The following is a 19237-nucleotide window of genomic DNA, read 5'->3' as shown; positions in this document are numbered from 1 at the left end:
GTGTGTAAGAGTGAATTTATAGCATGGCCTTGTCTATCAGAGAGAACTTGTTGCATCACAGGCAGGACGCAGAGTTCGTCCTTCAAAACAAGCACTCAAATAGAGTATTTTTGCTGGAGAGGGATCTTTCTGCTGGCTGCCTCTTTGGAACAAGGAATTAGCTACTAGAAATCTATGGGAGGAAAACCCAGGACCAAAAGTCCATGAGGTAGAGCTCCTCACCCCCAGTGGGAGCTGGTTTGACTCTTATTTTCCTCTCCCTAGTAAAGTGTGTAAAAGGACACTGAGGAGCTTTGTGGGCAAAGCTTTGAAAACAACTCCTCCCTGACAGGTTTGAGTGTGTCAGTGGAAACGTTTTGGAGGTGAAATCAGCCTCCTATCTGCTGGTTGCCTTGAAAGCTCTGATAAAATGTGAGAACTCAGTCACATGGAATGCAGGCATGTGGAAGAAGGGTGGGTTTTTTTTAACAAGTCTTGTCTAAATTCACCTTTGTTAGGCTGAGCTGAGCTCCTCATCAAACATGAAGCTGGGTTTGATCTTCAGTGCCCTCTTCGGGGTTTCCTTGTGCCTGGAAACTTTTGTTGGGTGAGTAATGCTTTTGTGGAAGCCTTTTCATTTCAGGCTCTATGACCCAGTTGTATTTGTTCATCGTCTTAGCTTTATGAAATCTGCTTGGGGCACATTCTTTGTTATTTATGGCTGACTTCTCTTGTTGCTTCAGTATTTTGGTGTCTGACAGGACCCTTCTCTACTTTCATTTGGGTTTTCTGAGGAGAAGGGTCTGTCTGCATGCTGAGCTCCTAAATTATTCTCCACCCAAGGCTGTGACTCTGGGGCTCTGACTGTGCCATGGGAGCCATCTGGAGCCTTGATGTGGAGCTGAACCTCACTGCGCAACTCAAGTGTGCAGCTTGACAGATTTGGTGTGGCACAAAGCAGAGCTGAAAGCCCAGAACCTGGTTTCAGGTCAGAAAACTCACTAGTTTCCCTTTGGTTTTAGAGTTTCTTATTTCTTTTTAAATGCTTTATCCTCTTCAGAGCGCTAAGCAATTCAGATCCTTATTTCCAATGATTATATTCTAAAGATTTATCCTTGTGTTGCATTGCAAAACTTACCTCCTGGTGTGTTTCCTTACAGCCTTACTGACCATGTAAGAACCTTAATAGAAGATGATAAAAAACTAATAGATACTCCCTGAGATGTAGTAAGTCAGCACTAGATTCCTGTGAGTAAATCTGTACATGAAGATGTAAGGATTAAGAATAAGAAGTAATATACATAATTTACTAAAACTCTGGGATTTGTAAAACCAGGAAAAGCTATTTTGACCATTTAATCTGGGCTTTGGCATAATGTAGTCTAATTCTCATGAATTAATTCCTCAGTCATGTCCAGTAGCTGTGGTGAACGAGCCTCATTTCTTTGTGGAAGAATCCAATCCAGACATAAAGCTTATGATGATGGAGAATCTAGTAATAAGTTACTACTGTGGTAAAGTGCCTTCAGTGTTGATTTAACTTGATTCAACAAAACCCCTCAGGCTCTACAGCTAAGGAGCACGTTGGTACTTTGGCTACGACATTGACCCCAGGCTCTACTTTCAGTTGTTAATTCATTCTGGCTTCCAGGTTTCCTTCAGAATCCCCCCTGGTTATCCAGAATAGGATCTTCTGTCTCCCAGTTGTTGCATACACTTGTTCTTAGAGATCTTTTTGTCATTTCATAAAAGCACTGGGTAGAAGAGGCTTCCAGAAGTTTTCAGTCCATCCTTCTGTTCAGGGCATGGAGCTGCTTCCTCTTTTTATCATCCACCCTTACCAAGAAGAGTTTGTAATTGCTTTGTAATTCCCTTCAAGCAGTTGTAGGCTGCAGCTAGATCAGCCTGAACAACCCTGACCTCAGCAGCCTGTCCTCATGGTACTGTTTTCTTGTACCTCTTTTTACCAAGCAGCCTGCAACATTGTGTACTTGAATGGGACATATGTTTTTAGGGATATCAAACTATCTGGAGACTGTAGGCTGTGGTCACTGCATGTTGTACAATGCACAGTTAAGTGGAGTGAGGAACTTCCTGATGGTGATTCATTCCTCCTGGAATGGTGCAGGCCACCCTCTGATGATACCAGCTTCTGACAACACAGGGAAGTTTGTCAACAGTCTTCATCTGAACCGAAGAAAGATGAAACTAATCCTTTATTTAGTGTTTGCTTTGCTTGGTTGAATAGTGCTCCCCAAACATTTGGATCAAACCCAACCAGAATATTGTCTTTCTGCAAATTGTTGACAAAAAATAACTAATAGATGCAAGACTGATCCTTTTAGCAATTAAAAAGTTATCCACTTGATGACTTATGATGAAACCTTAATACTGTCATTTAAGTAGTTACTAATCTAGTGCATGTCTAGCAGGTTGTTGGTTGAACTCTTGGGTGACCTTAAGTCAAGTGCATTGAAGAAGTTCGTATCAGCTGGTGACATTCAAGTAACTACCCACCAAATCCATGATGCCAACAAGCAGCTATTTCAATCATACCCCTTTTTTAGCCTGTTTCTGAAGTCTTAGTGCTCTATTGCAGGCACCAGGTTCTCCGAATCAAGCCAAAAAATGAGGAGGAGATTAAGAAGTTACAGCATTTGGAAACGATGGGACACCTTGAGGTATGTTATTGCCACAAAGACATTTGTTAATGCTTTAGTTAGGGGTAGGACTTTGCATTACACGTGAAGGGTCTGTGCCATACTGTGGCAGTTGTAATAAACGGATTTACTGCCTCAAAACTTGGTGTTTGATCTGCAGGTTCTGGTGCCAGCTTGGTATTCAGGAGTGCCTGCTATCATATTTTCTTCCTACTGGGCTTACAGTCATAACTGAAGTGATCTGCTCTTAATATTGGAAAGCTTGTCTTTAAAGTGGGGATGCTAATGTTCCTGTACTTGTCTCCCAGCATTGTGGGAGGACTGTATTAGTTAGTCTACACTGTACTGAAGCAGGAAAACACACTATAAAATTCCAGGTTATTGCTGTTCTTATTGCCATTGGTGAGAATTGTTACTATTGTTATCTTGAAAACTATTGGTTTGAATAGTATCGGAATGAAAATGTAGAAAAGACCTACCAAAGGGGAAATAAAAGGAAAAATAAAACCAGTGTTATCTAGTATTGTAATACAGAGATTTTCTTTAAACTATCTTAAAATGGAGGATAGTAAAATAATCATCATAGAAGATTAACGTTTCCTCCTTATGTGACTGAGGCTCTGAAGTCAGTGAAAATGCTTATTTTAGTCTCCTGTGGACCTTTGTTGGGGGTTTTTGTGTGAGTTTGTTACTTTCACTGCTACAAGGTTGTGGCAAGGCCAAGGGAAAGAATGGAGCGTGCTGTAAGCACAGTTCTGCAGGAGACATTCAGTCTGGGAGCAGCCAGCATTTCTAAAGCTTTAGAAGAGCAGTTTGCAGAACGGTTTCCCCAAACCAAATCCATTTTCCTTTTCCTTTTTCAGCTTGATTTCTGGAAGAATCCCACTGCCCCATCCTTCCCTGCGGATGTGAGAATCCCTGCTAAAAGAATCCCGTTAGTCAAAGCCTTCCTGGAATCCCATGGGTTTGAATACTCCGTTCTCATAAAAGACCTGCAAGTAGGCAATGCCATTGACACATATTTCATAGAATTATGGAATGGTTTGGATTGGAAAGAACCTTAAGATCACCTAGTTTCAATCCCCCTACCATGGGCAGGGACACCCTCCACTAGAGCAGGTTACGCCAAGCCCCTGTGTCCAACCTGGCCTTGAACACTGCCAGGGATGGGGCAGCCACAGCTTCTCTGGGCACCCTGTGCCAGCGCCTCAGCACCCTCACAGGGGAGAGCTTCTGCCTTATCTCCAACCTGAACTTCCCCTGTTTCACTTTGAACCCCTCACCCCTTGTCCTGTCACTCCAGTCCCTGATGAAGAGTCCCTGTCCAGCATCCTTGTAGCCCCCTTCAGACACTGGAAGCTGCTCTGAGGTCTCCACACAGCTTCTCTTCTCCAGGCTGAACAGCCCCAACTTTCTCAGCCTGTTAGCTTTTATATCCTTTGAAAACAAATAGTGATCCACAGTCTGGCCTCATTCATTAACACACTCTTCCATACTCTGCTTTCCATGAGTCCTCCCCTTATTTTTGTAGTCTGTGAATTAATTTCTCAGAGGCACTCTGTGGATCACTGCTGTGCTGGGAAGCTGTGGGGATCACTCTGCAGATGACATCTAAAACTGTATTGAATAGTTTTCTTATAACCCCTGAGGAATTCCATGTGCTCTTTTGGCCTCAAACATTTGGAATCACAACACTGAAGTTACTCATAATTCAGTGACGTGTGTTAAGAGTGGTTCAGGCTCATACTCTGCAAGAACTGTACTCCACTGTGCGAGAGAAAAGGCACTCATCTGGGCACTAATTTGACACTTCTTTGTGAGCAGTAATCCCCAAATGGCATCTAAAATACCACATATGAGCAGAAACACTGACTTTTTCCTTCTCCTTCCCCCTAAAGCTTTCTTATTCATCTTAAGAAGTGTTTAAAGTTTAAACTGACTGTTCAAACACTGCTGTTCTTGCCCACTTCGCTACAGATACATTCAGCAGAAGCACCTCTTTGCTCCAGAGCCACCATTTCTTTATTTGAGATAAACATTTGGTCACAAGTTTGCAAACTAAACAGGCTTTTCTCAACACTTGAATGGTTTCTTTTAGGTTGTTCTAGATAAAGAGAAGCAAGATATGGCCCAAAGTCAGCAAAAGGATCGCAGCACTGCCACCTTTAACTATGGAACTTACCACTCCTTAGATTCCGTGAGTACCTTTTGGGGAAGAGGATTCTTTTATCTGGCCTTTTTTCGTGATGTCTTCAATGTCCTGTATGAGGAGCTAAAATAGCTTTCTGGCTTCTATTGGCACGTGGGTTTGGGTTTAAATGTATTGATTTTGTGGTCAGAACAATGAGCCAGAGTCTTTGAACAGGTAAGTGTTGGTCATACTCTTTCTGTCAAAACCCTTCTTCTGACCTCAAAAGAGATTGAGAAATAAGTGAATCTTGAAATAGAGAAATATAAGAGACCAGTAGCTGTCAAACAGTGCAGGGGGTAAGGTATTTTATTACCAGAAGTTCTAAAAGAGGGGTCTAAATTTATCCCTGAAGTCTTGATGACATAGCAGTGATGACATACTTTGTGATGTTAGGAACGGCACCAGCTACACTGATGTAAGGTGAAATGGGGCTTTGAAGAGGTCAGTAATGAAGTCAAAAAGGGAGAACAGTAGATTTCATCAGGTCTTACAGTTGTTCTGATCAGTACTAGCCATAAATGGAATCAGAATGTCTTCTTGACTTCTCATTTCAGATTTATGCAGAACTAGATCATCTTGCATCTGCCTTTAACGACATTGTCCAGAAGATCCAGATTGGGGAATCCTATGAAAAGCGGCCTTTGTTTGTGCTTAAGGTGTGACGTACATCACAGAACACATGTGACATAACACCAGTATACACATGTGTTACAGACAGCACAATTTAGAAGCATCCCAGGCTATGCTGGATGTTCTTGACTAAAAGGTGTCAGTGGAAGTGTTAAAACTCTGTTTTGCTTCACAGTTCAGCACTGGAGGACGCAACCGACCTGCAATCTGGCTTGATGCTGGTATCCATTCCCGGGAGTGGGTTACCCAAGCGAGTGCAATGTGGATAGCTAAACAGGTTAATCCAGCAGGGATTGGGTTTTCTTCTGTTTTGGGAATGCCTGGGGCTATTTAAAACTGTATCACACCTATATGTGTTCACCCAGCTTCTCTAACTCTCCTTAACTTCTTCCTAAAATCTCATCTCAGTCTCCCCTCTGGCAGGGTAAAGCCATTCCCCTTGGCCTGTCCCTAGAGGCCCTTGTCCAAAACCCCTCTCTGCCTTTCCTGTAGCCCCTTTAGGCACTGGAGCTGCTCTAAGGTCTCCCCTTCAGGAGCCTTCTCTTCTCCAGGCTGACCCAGCCCAGCTCTCTCAGCCTGGCTCCAGAGCAGAGCTGCTCCAGCCCATGCAGCATCTCCGTGGCCTCCTTTGGACTCACTCTAACAGGTCTGTGGCCAAACTGTAGTAGTTGAGGTGAGATTGTTGGGGACTGCAGGGCTGATAGTAACTGAGGACTTTGAGATTAGTTTGCCAACACAGAGAAACCTTGAGTGGTTAGTTACCTTCCACGAAAGTGCCCAAGCTTCCAGCTCTATATAAATGAGCATTTACATTCTGCTGACAATGACTAAGCTACTGGAGAAGTGCAGCACAATTGGCTATTCCCAGCCTGGCTAATCCGTCTCAATCTTAGAGTCAGCCTTGACCCATTTTGTGGGATGGGCAGGAGAAGATTTTGTTTCCCTCTTCCATTACCTTCCTATCTTCAGAATAAAACAAATTCATTGCTCTCTCCAAGCTCCAAGTTTAACAAGGAACAGTTATGGCCAGCAGATAATTCATGTTTCTTGTTTCCCTGCCCTGAAAGCCAGACTTGTCTCTGTACTTGAGTGGATAAGAAATATGCTGATAATCACAGTGCACTATTTTTTCTTTGCTTAGATTGCCTCTGACTATGGGAAGGATCCATCCACCACCTCTCTGCTGAACAAAATGGACATTTTCCTGCTGCCTGTTGCAAACCCTGATGGATATGTATTCACTCACACCACTGTGAGTAAGCTGTTGTGTGTCTAAGCTGATTTAGGAAGCTGTCATGCTCTTCCAAACAAGCAATAAATGCGAGGAAAGTAGGCTTGGAAAGTCCATTTCTTAACGCTGTAAGAAGGGGTTACAAAGGAGTTGGGCAACCAAAGATACTAATTACTTGTCTAACCCAACTTAACCCATTTGAAGTTCACCAGACCTTTTTTTGACCATAAATCCATCTTGGAAGTCAGCCCATCAGGAACAATCTTAGGCTCCTGCCTAGGATTGCTTCCTTGTGAATAGCAACTATTTCTGGGGAGCGGTTTTAATGCAAGGACCAAGATTTGCTCCCTTTTCAAGCCATAGTGTTTTATTCTGCATCTTAGAATCCCAGACTGGTTTGTGTTAGAAGGGGCCTTAAAGCTCATCCAGCTCCAACCCCTGCCACGGCCAGGGACACCTTCCACTAGAGCAGCTTGCTCCAAGCCCCTGTGTCCAACCTGGCCTTGAACACTGCCAGGGATGGGGCAGCCACAGCTTCTCTGGGCACCCTGTGCCAGCGCCTCAGCACCCTCACAGGGAAGAGCTTCTGCCTAAGAGCTCATCTCAGTCTCCCCTCTGGCAGGTTAAAGCTATTCCCCTTGGCCTGTCCCTGCAGGCCCTTGTAAGAAGTCTCTGTCTTTCTGTTGCAGAACCGCATGTGGAGGAAGACCCGCTCCAGGAATAAAGGCAGTTTGTGTGTTGGAGTTGATCCAAACCGGAACTGGGATGCAGGTTTTGGAGGTACGAATACAGTTTCTGGATTCTGGCTGTCGCTAAGAAGAAAATTCCCTTTCATGTCCCTGGATCCTGGACCAGCAATTGCCTTAATACAGGGAATTCAGAAAGAAAATGGTCACATAGGGTGGGAGCTATCTTTTGTAAAGATAATTTCACATTGATTAATTACCAGTGAGCACAAGATGAAGGGAATAATCTGTATCATCTAGGAGTATGTCCCTTGAGTACTCATGCTCTGTCACTGCTATTTGAGTATTTAATGGCATTTAAGGCTTTGCCTTTGCCTGAAGACCTGTTCTTAGGAAAGCCTGGCTTTGTGTTGGTCTGCTTTGACTTCTCATGGATCTCAGTTCTTACAGGTTTGCCTTTGCTCCCTCTTTGCACCAACAGGTCCTGGAGCCAGTAATAATCCCTGTTCTGACTCTTATCGTGGGCCCAGTGCCAACTCGGAGGTGGAAGTTAAATCTATTGTTGACTTTATAAGGAATCATGGAAACATCCGGGCCTTCCTCACCCTCCACAGTTACTCTCAGCTTCTGATGTATCCCTATGGCTACAAATGCACTCAACCAGCAGACTACGCCGAGCTGGTGAGACACAGTGTTGTGGTTTCAGCTCCTCTGTTCTGTCCAGCCAGCTTTCCAGTCTCGAGTATTGCAGTGAGATATCAGGCTGAACTTTATGATCCACACCAGCAACCATCCATGAGAGGGAACAAAAACCTGGTGCAATGCAATGCCTTTAAAAGAGAAATATTGGTCATATCCAAACACGTGCCATCTCCACCCATTCTCAGCCCTCTTTGGTCATCCATATTTCCTTCTTTCTCCTTTAATGACAGCATTGTGGCTGTAAATAGTATCTTTGACATGCTATGGATTTCACAACCATAACACAAAAGGAGAAGACCTCTGAAGGTCTTCAGTCTAACCCTCTGCTGGAAGCAGGCAGGCTTTGGAGTCAGAGGCAGTGTTGAGGTTGGAATGGGTTGCTTAGGGCCTTGCCCAGCTGAGGTTGATTAATTGTGTTGATACTTCTAAAGACAAACCCCACAGCTTCTTCAAGCCCATCCCAAAGTTTCCCCACTCGTGGGGATTTTCTTTTTCCCTAATAGCTAAACACAACTTTACCATGTGGCAGTTTGCTGCCACTCGTCCTTTTGCCCTACTCCAAGCAGAGCCTGGCTCTACAACCACCCATTACATAGTTGAAGTGAGCACAAAGCCAATCACTGAGCACTGGGAGATCTCCAACTGCCTTGGAATTTTTCTGGTACCTCTTGAACCTTTTCTTGATGAGACAGTCAGTGAGATGAAACACTGGATGGTAAGATACAGAGCCTGCCATGATCTAATTCACCTGCAATGGCGCCTCCTAAATATACTATGGAAGTTAATTGCTGTTGGCAGTAAGAGTAATTAAGAAGTGGATTGATTTGGCACTAGTTCATTGGGGGGATGAAAACAGGCTGTAAAGCAGTTTGGAGCTTTCTCTGGTTGGTGAACTCTTTACCATTTAGTCTCATTACGTGTGGCTTCTTTCTGACTTGTCCTTCATCTCCTCCTCTCCAGGATGACTTGGCAAGAGCTGCTGCCTATTCTATCCGGTCCATTTATGACACCACCTTTAAAGTAGGGAGCATCTGCAAAACTATCTGTGAGTATTTTGCTGGTCTGAGCCTTTATGGGCTATCTCTGTCCCCCATTCTAGGTCTCTCCCTCTTGGAAGCAGTGATGCTTCTGTAGAGCAGCACCATCAGTCAAACATTAGAGCTGAAGCTTCACATAAGAAGCCAGTACTCATCCCTCACAAATATAAAAGATAGGACACCAGAACTCAGTCAATCCTCTTTTCACCCTCTGAATCTTCTCCCTTTCTCTTTCAGACCAAGCCAGTGGAGGCAGCATTGACTGGAGCTACGATTATGGCATCAAATACTCCTTTGCCTTTGAGCTGCGAGACACAGGTCGCTTTGGTTTCCTCCTGCCAGCCAACCAGATTATTCCAACTGCAGAGGAGACCTGGCTGGGCCTGAAAACAATCATGGAACACGTGCGAGACAATCCCTACTGAAATCTGGGGTGGGATTGAGCTTTCTGTAAGGAGCAAGCTCATAAATCCTCTTCCCTTTTTGTGCTTGTGACAGCTGTAATGATATGAACCATAGAACGGTTTGGGTTGGAAAGGACCTTAGAGCTCCTCCAGTTCCAACCCCCTGCCATGGGCAGGGACACCTTCCACTAGAGCAGCTTGCTCCAAGCCCCTGTGTCCAACCTGGCCTTGAACACTGCCAGGGATGGGGCAGCCACAGCTTCTCTGGGCACCCTGTGCCAGCACCTCAGCACCCTCACAGGGAAGAGCTTCTGCCTAAGAGCTCATCTCAGTCTCCCCTCTGGCAGGTTAAAGCCATTCCCCTTGGCCTGGCCCTACAGGCCCTTGTCCAAAGCCCCTCTCCAGCTTTCCTGCAGCCCCTTTAGGCACTGGAGCTGCTCTAAGGTCTCCCCTTCAGGAGCCTTCTCTTGTCCAGGCTGACCCAGCCCAGCTCTCTCAGCCTGGCTCCAGAGCAGAGCTGCTTCAGCCCTCACAGCATCTCTGTGGCCTCCTTTGGATCTGCTCACATGGCACTATGGTATCTGGCTGAATAAAACCCCTGTGTGCATTCCTCCTACAGCAACACGTGTCTGCATATGAAAAGCATTTAATGCTTGTCGTGTTCACTCCCACTGTATGTGCATGGTAGATCCATTAGAAGATTTTAGGATGCAGTTGTGGCCCACCTCAGTGAGACGCAGTAGGAACAGTGACAAGAGGAGGATGGATGGTGTGAGCACTTGTGTGGCTGTTGAGATTTCAGAGGAGTGACCTCCAGTGAGATGAAGAGATCTGGTCTTTCCCACCTGGATAAACAAGGAGAACAGGGGGGGTTACCTGAGCCTGCCTCATGCTCTGCTCCAGTGGTGTTTAGAGAGGACATGGAAGAACGTCTCTATTTATTTCATATATAACAGCTCCACGTTGCTGCTCTTGTAAGCCAAAGCTCTGAGAGAGCTCACTTCTGGAAGCAGAACAAGCTGCTGTAGACATGATGATGATCAGCAGCATAATCCAGGTTAGGAGACTGATTAAAGGAATTTTGTTTCCTGTCATGAGCCTCAGGATGCTGCCTGGTGGGAAGGAGCAATCCTGGCCTAACATCCCCCAAATACTTGTCCTGTCCCTTGCCTCCCTCCTGGATTTGCCCATGCTTAGAAGGAGGATGAAGATGGGCAGACTCCTGCTCTCATCCAGCACAGCCAGTTTGCAATCCCTCAGGAGTCCCCCTCATCCTGCTCTTCATGCTGCTCATTTCTTGGGAATTAAGAGCGGACAGCTCAGGGCTGTGCACGGGAGCCATGGAAAGGGCAGAGTTTAGCAATCCCTGCTGCTGCTGCTGCAGTGATTATCAATCAGCTCTAACAGGTTTATCTCCATGTCTTGTGATCTCCCAGCAGCTGGTGAGTTACTCACTGCTCCGTGAGCTTGGCAGGAGGCAAAACTACCTGGTGTAGTGGGTGAAATGTTGGTTCAGATTGAAGGACATGAGATTATGGCAGGGAAAGGAAGGTGAAGGTGAGTCTGAGGCATTGAGAAGAGCCACGTGGGTTTGGTTTGGGGTTAAGTGCCGATGTTTTCAAAAGCAAACCCAAGCACGGGGCAGCTGGAGCTTCCCCATGTGTGTCCCCATCCCCTCTGCTCCTGGCATCTGCTTCCCAAACTGACCCACACTTCCGATATCCCGTCCTCCAGATGGGGATTAGAACCAACACTGGTAAATCCCATCTGGTGGAGAGGGTCCAGGGCCCATGTTGGCTTTTGGTCCTGGCCAACCTGTTGCCACCAGAGCAGGGACTTTGTGGTAAGTGGGGAGGAGCTGCAGAGCCTGAGGAGCCGCAGCTGGTGTTGTAGACCTAAAGCTTATTCCAATCATCCGGGTCTGAGGCCACCCAGCCCCTCTTCTACTAAATGTGTGCTTTGGTGACAACTGCATCCAGTTTTTGGGCTCCTGGCACCAAAGAGACTGGAAGGAAGACCAGTGGGGATCACCAAGAGGAACAGGAGGATGTGTCCCCTGGTGGGATGCTGAGATGGGCTGGAGATGAGACCTGGAGATGAGACAGCTTTGGGGTGGGGGGACCTAATGAGAACGCTCCCATCCATAGAAATAGGTTATTGAGAACATGAAACCGAGACAACAGCATCAACTGAAACAAGAGAGGGACAGGCTGGACATGAGAATATGCTCTTCCATTGGGAGGACAGGCCAGCAATGGGACACATTGACCTTTACCTGGCACCACTGGCCAGGACCAGCTCACCAACATCAGAAGGAGCATGAGCAGCAGTTCAGGGAGGGGATCCTGCCCCTCTTCTGTGCTCTGGGGAGACCCCCCCTGCAGTCCTGATCCAGCTCTGGGGCAGCAGCACAAGAGGGACCTGGAGCTGTTGGAGCGAGTGCAGAGGAGGCCATGGAGATGCTGCGAGGGCTGGAGCAGCTCTGCTCTGGAGCCAGGCTGAGAGAGCTGGGCTGGGTCAGCCTGGAGAAGAGAAGGCTCCTGAAGGGGAGACCTTAGAGCAGCTCCAGTGCCTAAAGGGGCTGCAGGAAAGCTGGAGAGGGGCTTTGGACAAGGGCCTGTAGGGACAGGCCAAAGGGAACGGCTTTAACCTGCCTGAGGGGAGACTGAGATGAGCTCTTAGGCAGAAGCTCTTCCCTGTGAGGGTGCTGAGGCGCTGGCACAGGGTGCCCAGAGAAGCTGTGGCTGCCCCATCCCTGGCAGTGTTCAAGGCCAGGTTGGGCACAGGGGCTTGGAGCAAGCTGCTCTAGTGGAAGGTGTCCCTGCCCATGGCAGGGGGTTGGAACTGGATGAACTTTAAGGTCCCTTCAGCCCAAACCAGGCTGGGATTCTGTCCTGGTTCTGCATTTTGAAACCGCAATGGACCCCCCGGCTGCGGCTCTGTCCCTGCCGCACACACTGCTGTTGGTGCAATTGGAAAAACAACCTGGTTTTATTGAGAAAAACAACGGATGCCAGCTACAAACCTCACTGAGGTGACGTCTGCCAGGCTGGGAAGCCAGCCCAGGAACCCAGAGCATCCTTGACAAGCACAGACAGGAGCTCAGGACACTGCAGATAAACGCACAACAAAGACCCTGCTGTAACCTGTGGAACAAAGAGGCTACTATAACCTGAGGAACAAAGAAACCTCTGTAAGGAACTGACCTCCTGAAGCAGCAGAAGTCAGCCACGGGCACCCAGGAGCTGCTGTCCTGCACCCACTCTTGTATCTAAACGAGAAGACATAAAATAACTCATTTTCTACCCAAAACCAACTCATTGTTTTCTCTCTCTTTGAGCATTACCTCCAGGTGATCATCCCTGTGTGACCCCTGGAGCCTCACTGGGGACGTCTGGCTTTGGGCTCTGTGACATCCATCAGCTTTGATGTGAGACTTCATCCATCATCAGCTGGCCCCACTCCTGGAGGATCGGCACCGGTAATAACTTGAATGGTAGATTTTGAGTTATAATGTATGTCTATATATATGTGTGCATATAAGTAGTTAATCGTAAATATAAATTATGTTTATATGCTTTTCTGCTGGTATTTTGTAGTAATTTTGTAGTAACTTGTAGTAATCTTGTAGTAACTTGTAATACACACTCGCTTTACTCACCGTAACTGACTTACTGATAGTGATCAGTAATAAAGGAATTAATGGGAACAAAGCACCGTGTCCTTGTGTACCCCGGGGTTCTAGGACCTCACTGTTGCCACCATCCCACACCCATGGGATGTCACACTTGGTGTGACAGCAACTCACCCCAAACTGGGTGCATGGGTACACATCCTCCCTGGCTGCCTGCACTGAGGAAGACATTACCAGATCCTCCCTGTTTTGGCTGCTCTTGTCCAGCTAAAGCAAACATCTGGGCTCCTGGAGCTGTTCCTAACCTGTTTGTCACTGCTGGCGCCGTGGGACAGATGCGGCCCTGCTGAGAAGGTCCATGAACGGCTGAGGCTCGTCTGTGTCTGCTCACCATGAAAATCCTCCTGGTCTTTGCCTCCCTTGTGGCAGCCACCTGCAGTGAGCAGCTCTTTGTGGGGTGAGTCCTGCTGGAAGCCGGGGGGGGGGGGACGACACCACGGATGGGGATGGGGACCAGGGTGAGAGATACCCAGACCTATCTGTTCTCCTTTGGGATCAGACAGGAAGGATGACATCCCAAAGGGGTGAAATCCAGCAGGTTTTGCTATAGGGACACCGGCAGTGGTGTAGCTTAACCCACCCTTGTGGAGCCCAGCCAGGCTGGAGTGGAAGCTGTATTGGGAAGTACCTAAACATATCAACAGCCTCTGATAGGCCAAGGGGAATGGCTTTAACCTGCCAGAGGGGAGACTGAGATGAGCTCTTAGGCAGAAGCTCTTCCCTGTGAGGGTGCTGAGGCGCTGGCACAGGGTGCCCAGAGAAGCTGTGGCTGCCCCATCCCTGGCAGTGTTCAAGGCCAGGTTGGACACAGGGGCTTGGAGCAAGCTGCTCTAGTGGAAGGTGTCCCTGCCTGTGGCAGGGGGTTGGAACTGGAGGAGCTTTAAGGTCCCTTCCAACACAAACCAGTCTGGGATTCCATGATACTATGATATAGGCAGAATATATTGATATATAGGGTATCTCCTAACACTTTGGGCATTCTTATGATCAAAAGAAGGATGGAGACCACCTCAGGTTCTCCAGCACTTGCTTCTTTTCCCTATCTTGGCTGTTCTGAACCTGCACTTTTCACTTCCAACCTCCAACCTCCAACCGCTGATGGACTTTCCAACCTACTGAGCCAGTGCAGACCTTTCACAGGCTCCACCCAGACCACAATGGCACCACATCAACACTGGAAGCTTAGCTCCTTTCCCCTTCCAGTGACTCCATCCCGTGCTGATGGCTCTGTCTCCCTGCAGGGACCAGGTCCTCCGTATCATGGCCAGCAATGAGGAGCAGATTGCCCTGCTTAGGGCGCTGGGCGAGCAGACAGAGCTGCAGGTGAGCTGTGGTGGGGCCCTGAGCATACCCTGATGTGAAACAGAGACCCTGGTGACACCCAGGACCTCCTTATGACTTCACATCCTATTTTCCTTCCCATTTTATATATATAAAGAATTCATAACTATATAAATATAATATTTAGCTTGGGGGACCTTGAGCTTGGCCGTTCTGTTTCATAGAATCATGGAATCAGCTGGGTTGGAAAAGCCCTTTAAGCTCATCCAGTCCAACCATTCCCAGCACTGCCAAGGCCACCACTAACCATATTTCACATGAAGCAGGGACACCCCGGCTCCTGCAGCACTGTCACCTCCACGTTGAGAATCCTTGTCAAAAATGTCATTGCATTGGTTTTGACTGGAATGAACTTGAAGACTGAGCTGGTCAGGGTGCTGGGACACCCAGTCTTGGTCATGCTTTGCCTAGAAAGCTTGGATCCAATGATCCTTAGTCCCTTCCAACCTGGGATTCTATGATTCTATGCCCCTGACCCGATACCCATGTGTGTGATTCGGAGAAATCTCCAGGCACAAACTCGCCAGCAGAGTTTCAAGTTGACAAGCAGGTATTCTTTATACTGACACTGAGACACTGGGGATAGCTCCTCCTAATGTGTGTCCCCCTCAGGCCATCCTTATATGGTCACTGGGCATACATACATATTCATGAGGCTACACCTGAATTACATTATTTCCCAGAGATTTTGCATACAGAAATGTGGTGGTGGTCTTTGAGGGTCATTTACTTTTCCCAACAATCTTCATAACCAGCTTAATTAACATTACAGACATAGCAATCATCCTGTCCTTCTACTTATCAGTTAGTTAAACTGCTCCCATCCTGGCCATCTGCTAGTCCGGGATACTCCCCAGTAGATGTTTACACCAGCTTAATGGCTTTATTAACACCACAGACAGCAATCATCCCGTCCTTCTACTTACCAGTTAGTTTTAACTGTGCCCATCCTGGACATCTGCTAGTCCCAAATACTCCCCATCCCCAGGTCCAGTTTTTCTATTCTGCTTTTCATACACTTTTTGTACTGAGGTCCTAAAACTATGTCAATTACCTTCAAGCACTGTGGTTATTTTCTATTACAAAGCCATCAAAATTAACGTTACTGAGAACTGATTCCATTTTGTGCTTTTCTGCCTCCTTGTCTCATGTGTCCCCAAAACTTGTCCCAAGACCTTTTTACCCCTTTTGGTGCTGTGGAGCTCAGTGGATGAGCACCAGCACAGGATGAGGCTGAGCTCTCTCCTCCGCACCAGGTTGACTTCTGGCGCCACCCCGCCAGCCCTGGCCACCCGGCCGACCTGCGGGTGCCCTTCCGAAGCCTCCAGGCAGTCAAAACCCTCCTGGAGTACAATGGCATGTCCTACAGCATCATGATCCAGGACCTGCAGGTGAGAGCTGCGGTGGGAGCGGGATGAATTCCTGCAGTTCAATCCCAAATGGAAGGTCCAGAAAGTTGGAAACCAGCAGGAGATGGAAGAAGAACCCACTCCCTGCTCCCTGTAGCCTGTTGGATGGCTTTTCTCCTCCTGAACAGAAACTAGTGGATGAGGAGAAGAAAGCCATGGCAAAGCCAAGGAGGACAAAGAAGAGCACCAGCACGTTCAATTTTGCCTCCTACCACACGATAGATGAGGTACTTTGCTCTGTAGAGCATTCACTTCACCTTGGTGGGGACACACTCAGGCCATGCTTGCATCCATGCAGTGATGTTCATGGTGGTAGGTGCCCCCCAGCACATGAAACTCCTCCTTGGACAGAGGTTTTAGTTGAGCCAGGAGGCTGGGAATCCCTCCATGAGCAGTGTGGGCTCTCCTGGCATCTCCCAGCTTGCTGGAAGACAACTTCAATATCGTTTTGGGGTTCAAAGTCTGTGCTTGAAGGAGGTTCAGGTCAGATATAAGGCAGAAGCTCTTCCCTGTGAGGGTGCTGAGGCGCTGGCACAGGGTGCCCAGAGAAGCTGTGGCTGCCCCATCCCTGGCAGTGTTCCCTGGCTGGAGCAACCTGGCCTCTAGGGAAGCACCACATCTTCTCTGCATGTTCCATTTGGTGCTGGATACTCTAAAACCCAAAGGGAAAGCCTGGGTGAGCCTCAGCAGCTCCTCCTTTCAGATCTACGACTGGATGGACATGCTGGTGGCTGATCATCCCAACCTTGTCAGCAAGCTCCAGATCGGGCAGAGCTATGAGAACAGATCCCTGTATGTGCTGAAGGTGGGTACAGGGGGAATCCTCTCCTTGCCCAGTCCTGGGAGAACACAGGGATGAAATCCCTCCCTTTCCATGCAGTTCAGCACCGGGGGATCCAACCGGTCGGCCATCTGGCTGGACACTGGCATCCACTCCCGGGAATGGATCACACAAGCCACTGGTGCCTGGACGGCCAACAAGGTACCCACATGCCCTGGGATATGGGACATCAATCCTCACACCTCCCTGTGGTCACATCCCTTTTGCCCAAGGGACACTGAGGCAGCTCCTGCTCCTCTTCCCATGCAGATCGCTGAGGAGTACGGCCAGGACCCCTCTGTCACTGCCATCCTGGACAGCATGGACATCTTCTTGGAGATCATCACCAACCCGGATGGCTTTGCCTACACCCACAGCTCTGTGAGTACAGGGACTTGTCCTAATGCTTGTCTCCAGCAACCATGGTTGGGCAGGGTTTTTGGGAGGGGAGGAATGTTCCTTCCGTGTGGGATGGTGGATGGGTGGTTTCCTCCTCTCCCTGAAGATCATAGAATCAACCAGGTTGGAAAAGCCCTTTAAGCTCATCCAGCCCAACCATTCCCAGCACTGCCAAAGCCACCACTAACCCATGGCACTGAGGCCTCGTCTCCACACTGTGTGAACACTTGCAGGGACGGTGACTGCAGCCCTGCCCTGGGCAGCCTGTTCCAATGCCTGAGCAGCCTCTGGGGAAGGAATTGTTCCTCAGCTCCATCTAAACTTGCCCTGGTGCAGCTTGAGGCCGTTTCCTCTTGCTGCTCAGGCAGGAGGGTGGCATCTGTCCAAACAAGGAGGTGGGATTCACGTCCCTGCGATGGTCTCACCCCATCTGCTCCTAGAACCGCATGTGGCGCAAGACGAGGTCCATCAATGCTGGCTCCCACTGCATCGGTGTGGATCCAAACCGGAACTGGGACGCTGGGTTTGGAGGTGAGAGCTGGGGCCACCAGGTCCCCACACTGAGCATCACTTGTGCCTCAAAGCTCCCTGCTATAGGGGAGAAACCTGGGGGCTAAAGCCCTTCCCCAGGGGAGCTTCTCTGCATGGTGCCTCCTCCACCATGCCCCAGGCTCTGGCTCCAGCAGCAACCCCTGCTCTGAGACCTACCGTGGTCCTTATGCCCACTCCGAGAGGGAAGTGAAAGCCATTGCAGACTTCATCCTTGGTCATGGGAACGTGAAGTTGGTCATCTCCATCCACAGCTACTCCCAGATGCTGCTTTACCCCTATGGCTACAAGACAGCATCCGCACCCGACCACCAGGAGCTGGTGAGATGGTCCCAACATGTAGACACGGGGCTGTGAGCACCAGCCTTGGTGGAAAAGTCCGGTTGGATCATTCCAGGACCCTGCTCTTCTCGTTAAAGCCGACCTGAAGCCCATCAGTTGGTTCTTGGAATCATAGAATCAACCAGGTTGGAAAAGACCTTTAAGATCATCTATTCCAACCATTGCCCAGCACTGCCAAGGCCACCACTAAAAAAAAGGGAGGGTGATAACAGGATGTACCTCCCATCCATCAAAAAATTAGAGTGTTTTGGGGAAAAGCAGGAGCAGAGGGGTTGGAAAAATGCTGGGATCTAGGCTCTGCTGCCCCAAGGTCTTGCTCCCCCAGGTCTCACCACTTTGGGGGTCTCCCTTGCAGAATGAAGTGGCTAAAAAGGCAGTGAGTGACTTGGCTGCTGTGTATGGGACAAAGTACACCTATGGCAGCATCGTGAACACCATCTGTTAGTGTTCCTTCCCCATCCCACAGTGCTGTGTCCATCAGGAATGCTCGGTGTTGGGATCACACCTCCCCTCCTCTCCCTGCAGACCTGGCCGATGGCACCACCATTGACTGGACCTATGACCACGGGGTGAAATACTCCTTCACATTGGAGCTGAGGGACATGGGGTATTATGGCTTCCTCCTGCCCAGCACCCAGATCATCCCCACTGCTACAGAGACCTGGGCAGCGCTGCTGAACATCATGGTCCATGTCCTGGAGCATCCATACTGAACCCATGTCCCTCATATCAATAAACAGACCTGGATTTAAGGCTGGCACCTTTATGTTTCTGTGCTAGACCCCCCAAAAGGGGTGAAAAAGGACTCTCAGACCTGCAGACAGTTGTTTCCCTCCTCGTGACTTTGGCCATACATGTCCCATCCATTGGAGCCAACAGCCCTGAAGAACCTGGGAGGAGATGAGTGGTTTTGGGGCTGCCAAACCCAAATTTGTGGGGTTTTGGGCAGCACTGCTCCATTATCCTTTCCCTGGGGGCTGCAAGGAGGGACTTTGGGCACCCTCAGCGCCATAGGTGGGGCCAAAGTGCTTTGAGGCACCTGGGATGCCCATCACTCACTCTGATCTCTGTCCTGTGCTGGGCTTCAAACCAATTCTGCTGCTGCCACCACCACAACCATGGTTTAGGCATCGAGGGCACCGAGTCCTCTGCACAAAAACTTG

General features: G+C 48.5%; 2 protein-coding genes across 5 annotated transcripts; both read left to right on the top strand.

The window, feature by feature from the left end:
* The first annotated feature begins 88 nt into the window (after positions 1 to 88).
* LOC133276770 (carboxypeptidase A2-like) lies at positions 89 to 10138 on the top strand. Of its 3 annotated transcripts, none has more exons than XM_061467917.1 (12): positions 89 to 208; positions 498 to 586; positions 2579 to 2660; positions 3503 to 3637; positions 4738 to 4836; positions 5385 to 5486; positions 5636 to 5737; positions 6602 to 6712; positions 7381 to 7471; positions 7859 to 8058; positions 9040 to 9124; positions 9354 to 10138. In XM_061467917.1, exons 2-12 carry the CDS (start codon positions 522 to 524, stop codon positions 9539 to 9541), a joined length of 1260 nt encoding a protein of 419 aa, XP_061323901.1. In that variant the 5' UTR covers positions 89 to 208; positions 498 to 521; the 3' UTR covers positions 9542 to 10138. The 3 variants fall into 3 exon arrangements, with proteins under 3 accessions (XP_061323901.1, XP_061323903.1, XP_061323902.1); XM_061467919.1 differs by lacking the exon at positions 89 to 208 and adding an exon at positions 393 to 411; XM_061467918.1 differs by lacking the exon at positions 89 to 208 and having other exon boundaries at positions 429 to 586.
* Positions 10139 to 13525: 3387 nt separating this feature from the next.
* Positions 13526 to 18826, top strand: LOC133276773 (carboxypeptidase A1-like). Of its 2 annotated transcripts, none has more exons than XM_061467924.1 (11): positions 13526 to 13611; positions 14456 to 14537; positions 15812 to 15946; positions 16093 to 16191; positions 16668 to 16769; positions 16845 to 16946; positions 17055 to 17165; positions 17624 to 17714; positions 17854 to 18053; positions 18430 to 18514; positions 18600 to 18826. In XM_061467924.1, exons 1-11 carry the CDS (start codon positions 13547 to 13549, stop codon positions 18785 to 18787), a joined length of 1260 nt encoding a protein of 419 aa, XP_061323908.1. In that variant the 5' UTR covers positions 13526 to 13546; the 3' UTR covers positions 18788 to 18826. The 2 variants fall into 2 exon arrangements, with proteins under 2 accessions (XP_061323908.1, XP_061323909.1); XM_061467925.1 differs by having other exon boundaries at positions 13538 to 13611; positions 18400 to 18514.
* Positions 18827 to 19237: the final 411 nt, after the last annotated feature.

This window comes from Pezoporus flaviventris, unplaced genomic scaffold (genome assembly GCF_033815535.1).
Source record: "Pezoporus flaviventris isolate CSIRO_AGI_PZ_B2104156 unplaced genomic scaffold, CSIRO_AGI_Pfla_v1 ptg000046l, whole genome shotgun sequence".
Classification (NCBI taxonomy): domain Eukaryota; kingdom Metazoa; phylum Chordata; class Aves; order Psittaciformes; family Psittacidae; genus Pezoporus; species Pezoporus flaviventris.
This window is presented reverse-complemented; position numbering and strand designations above follow the sequence as displayed.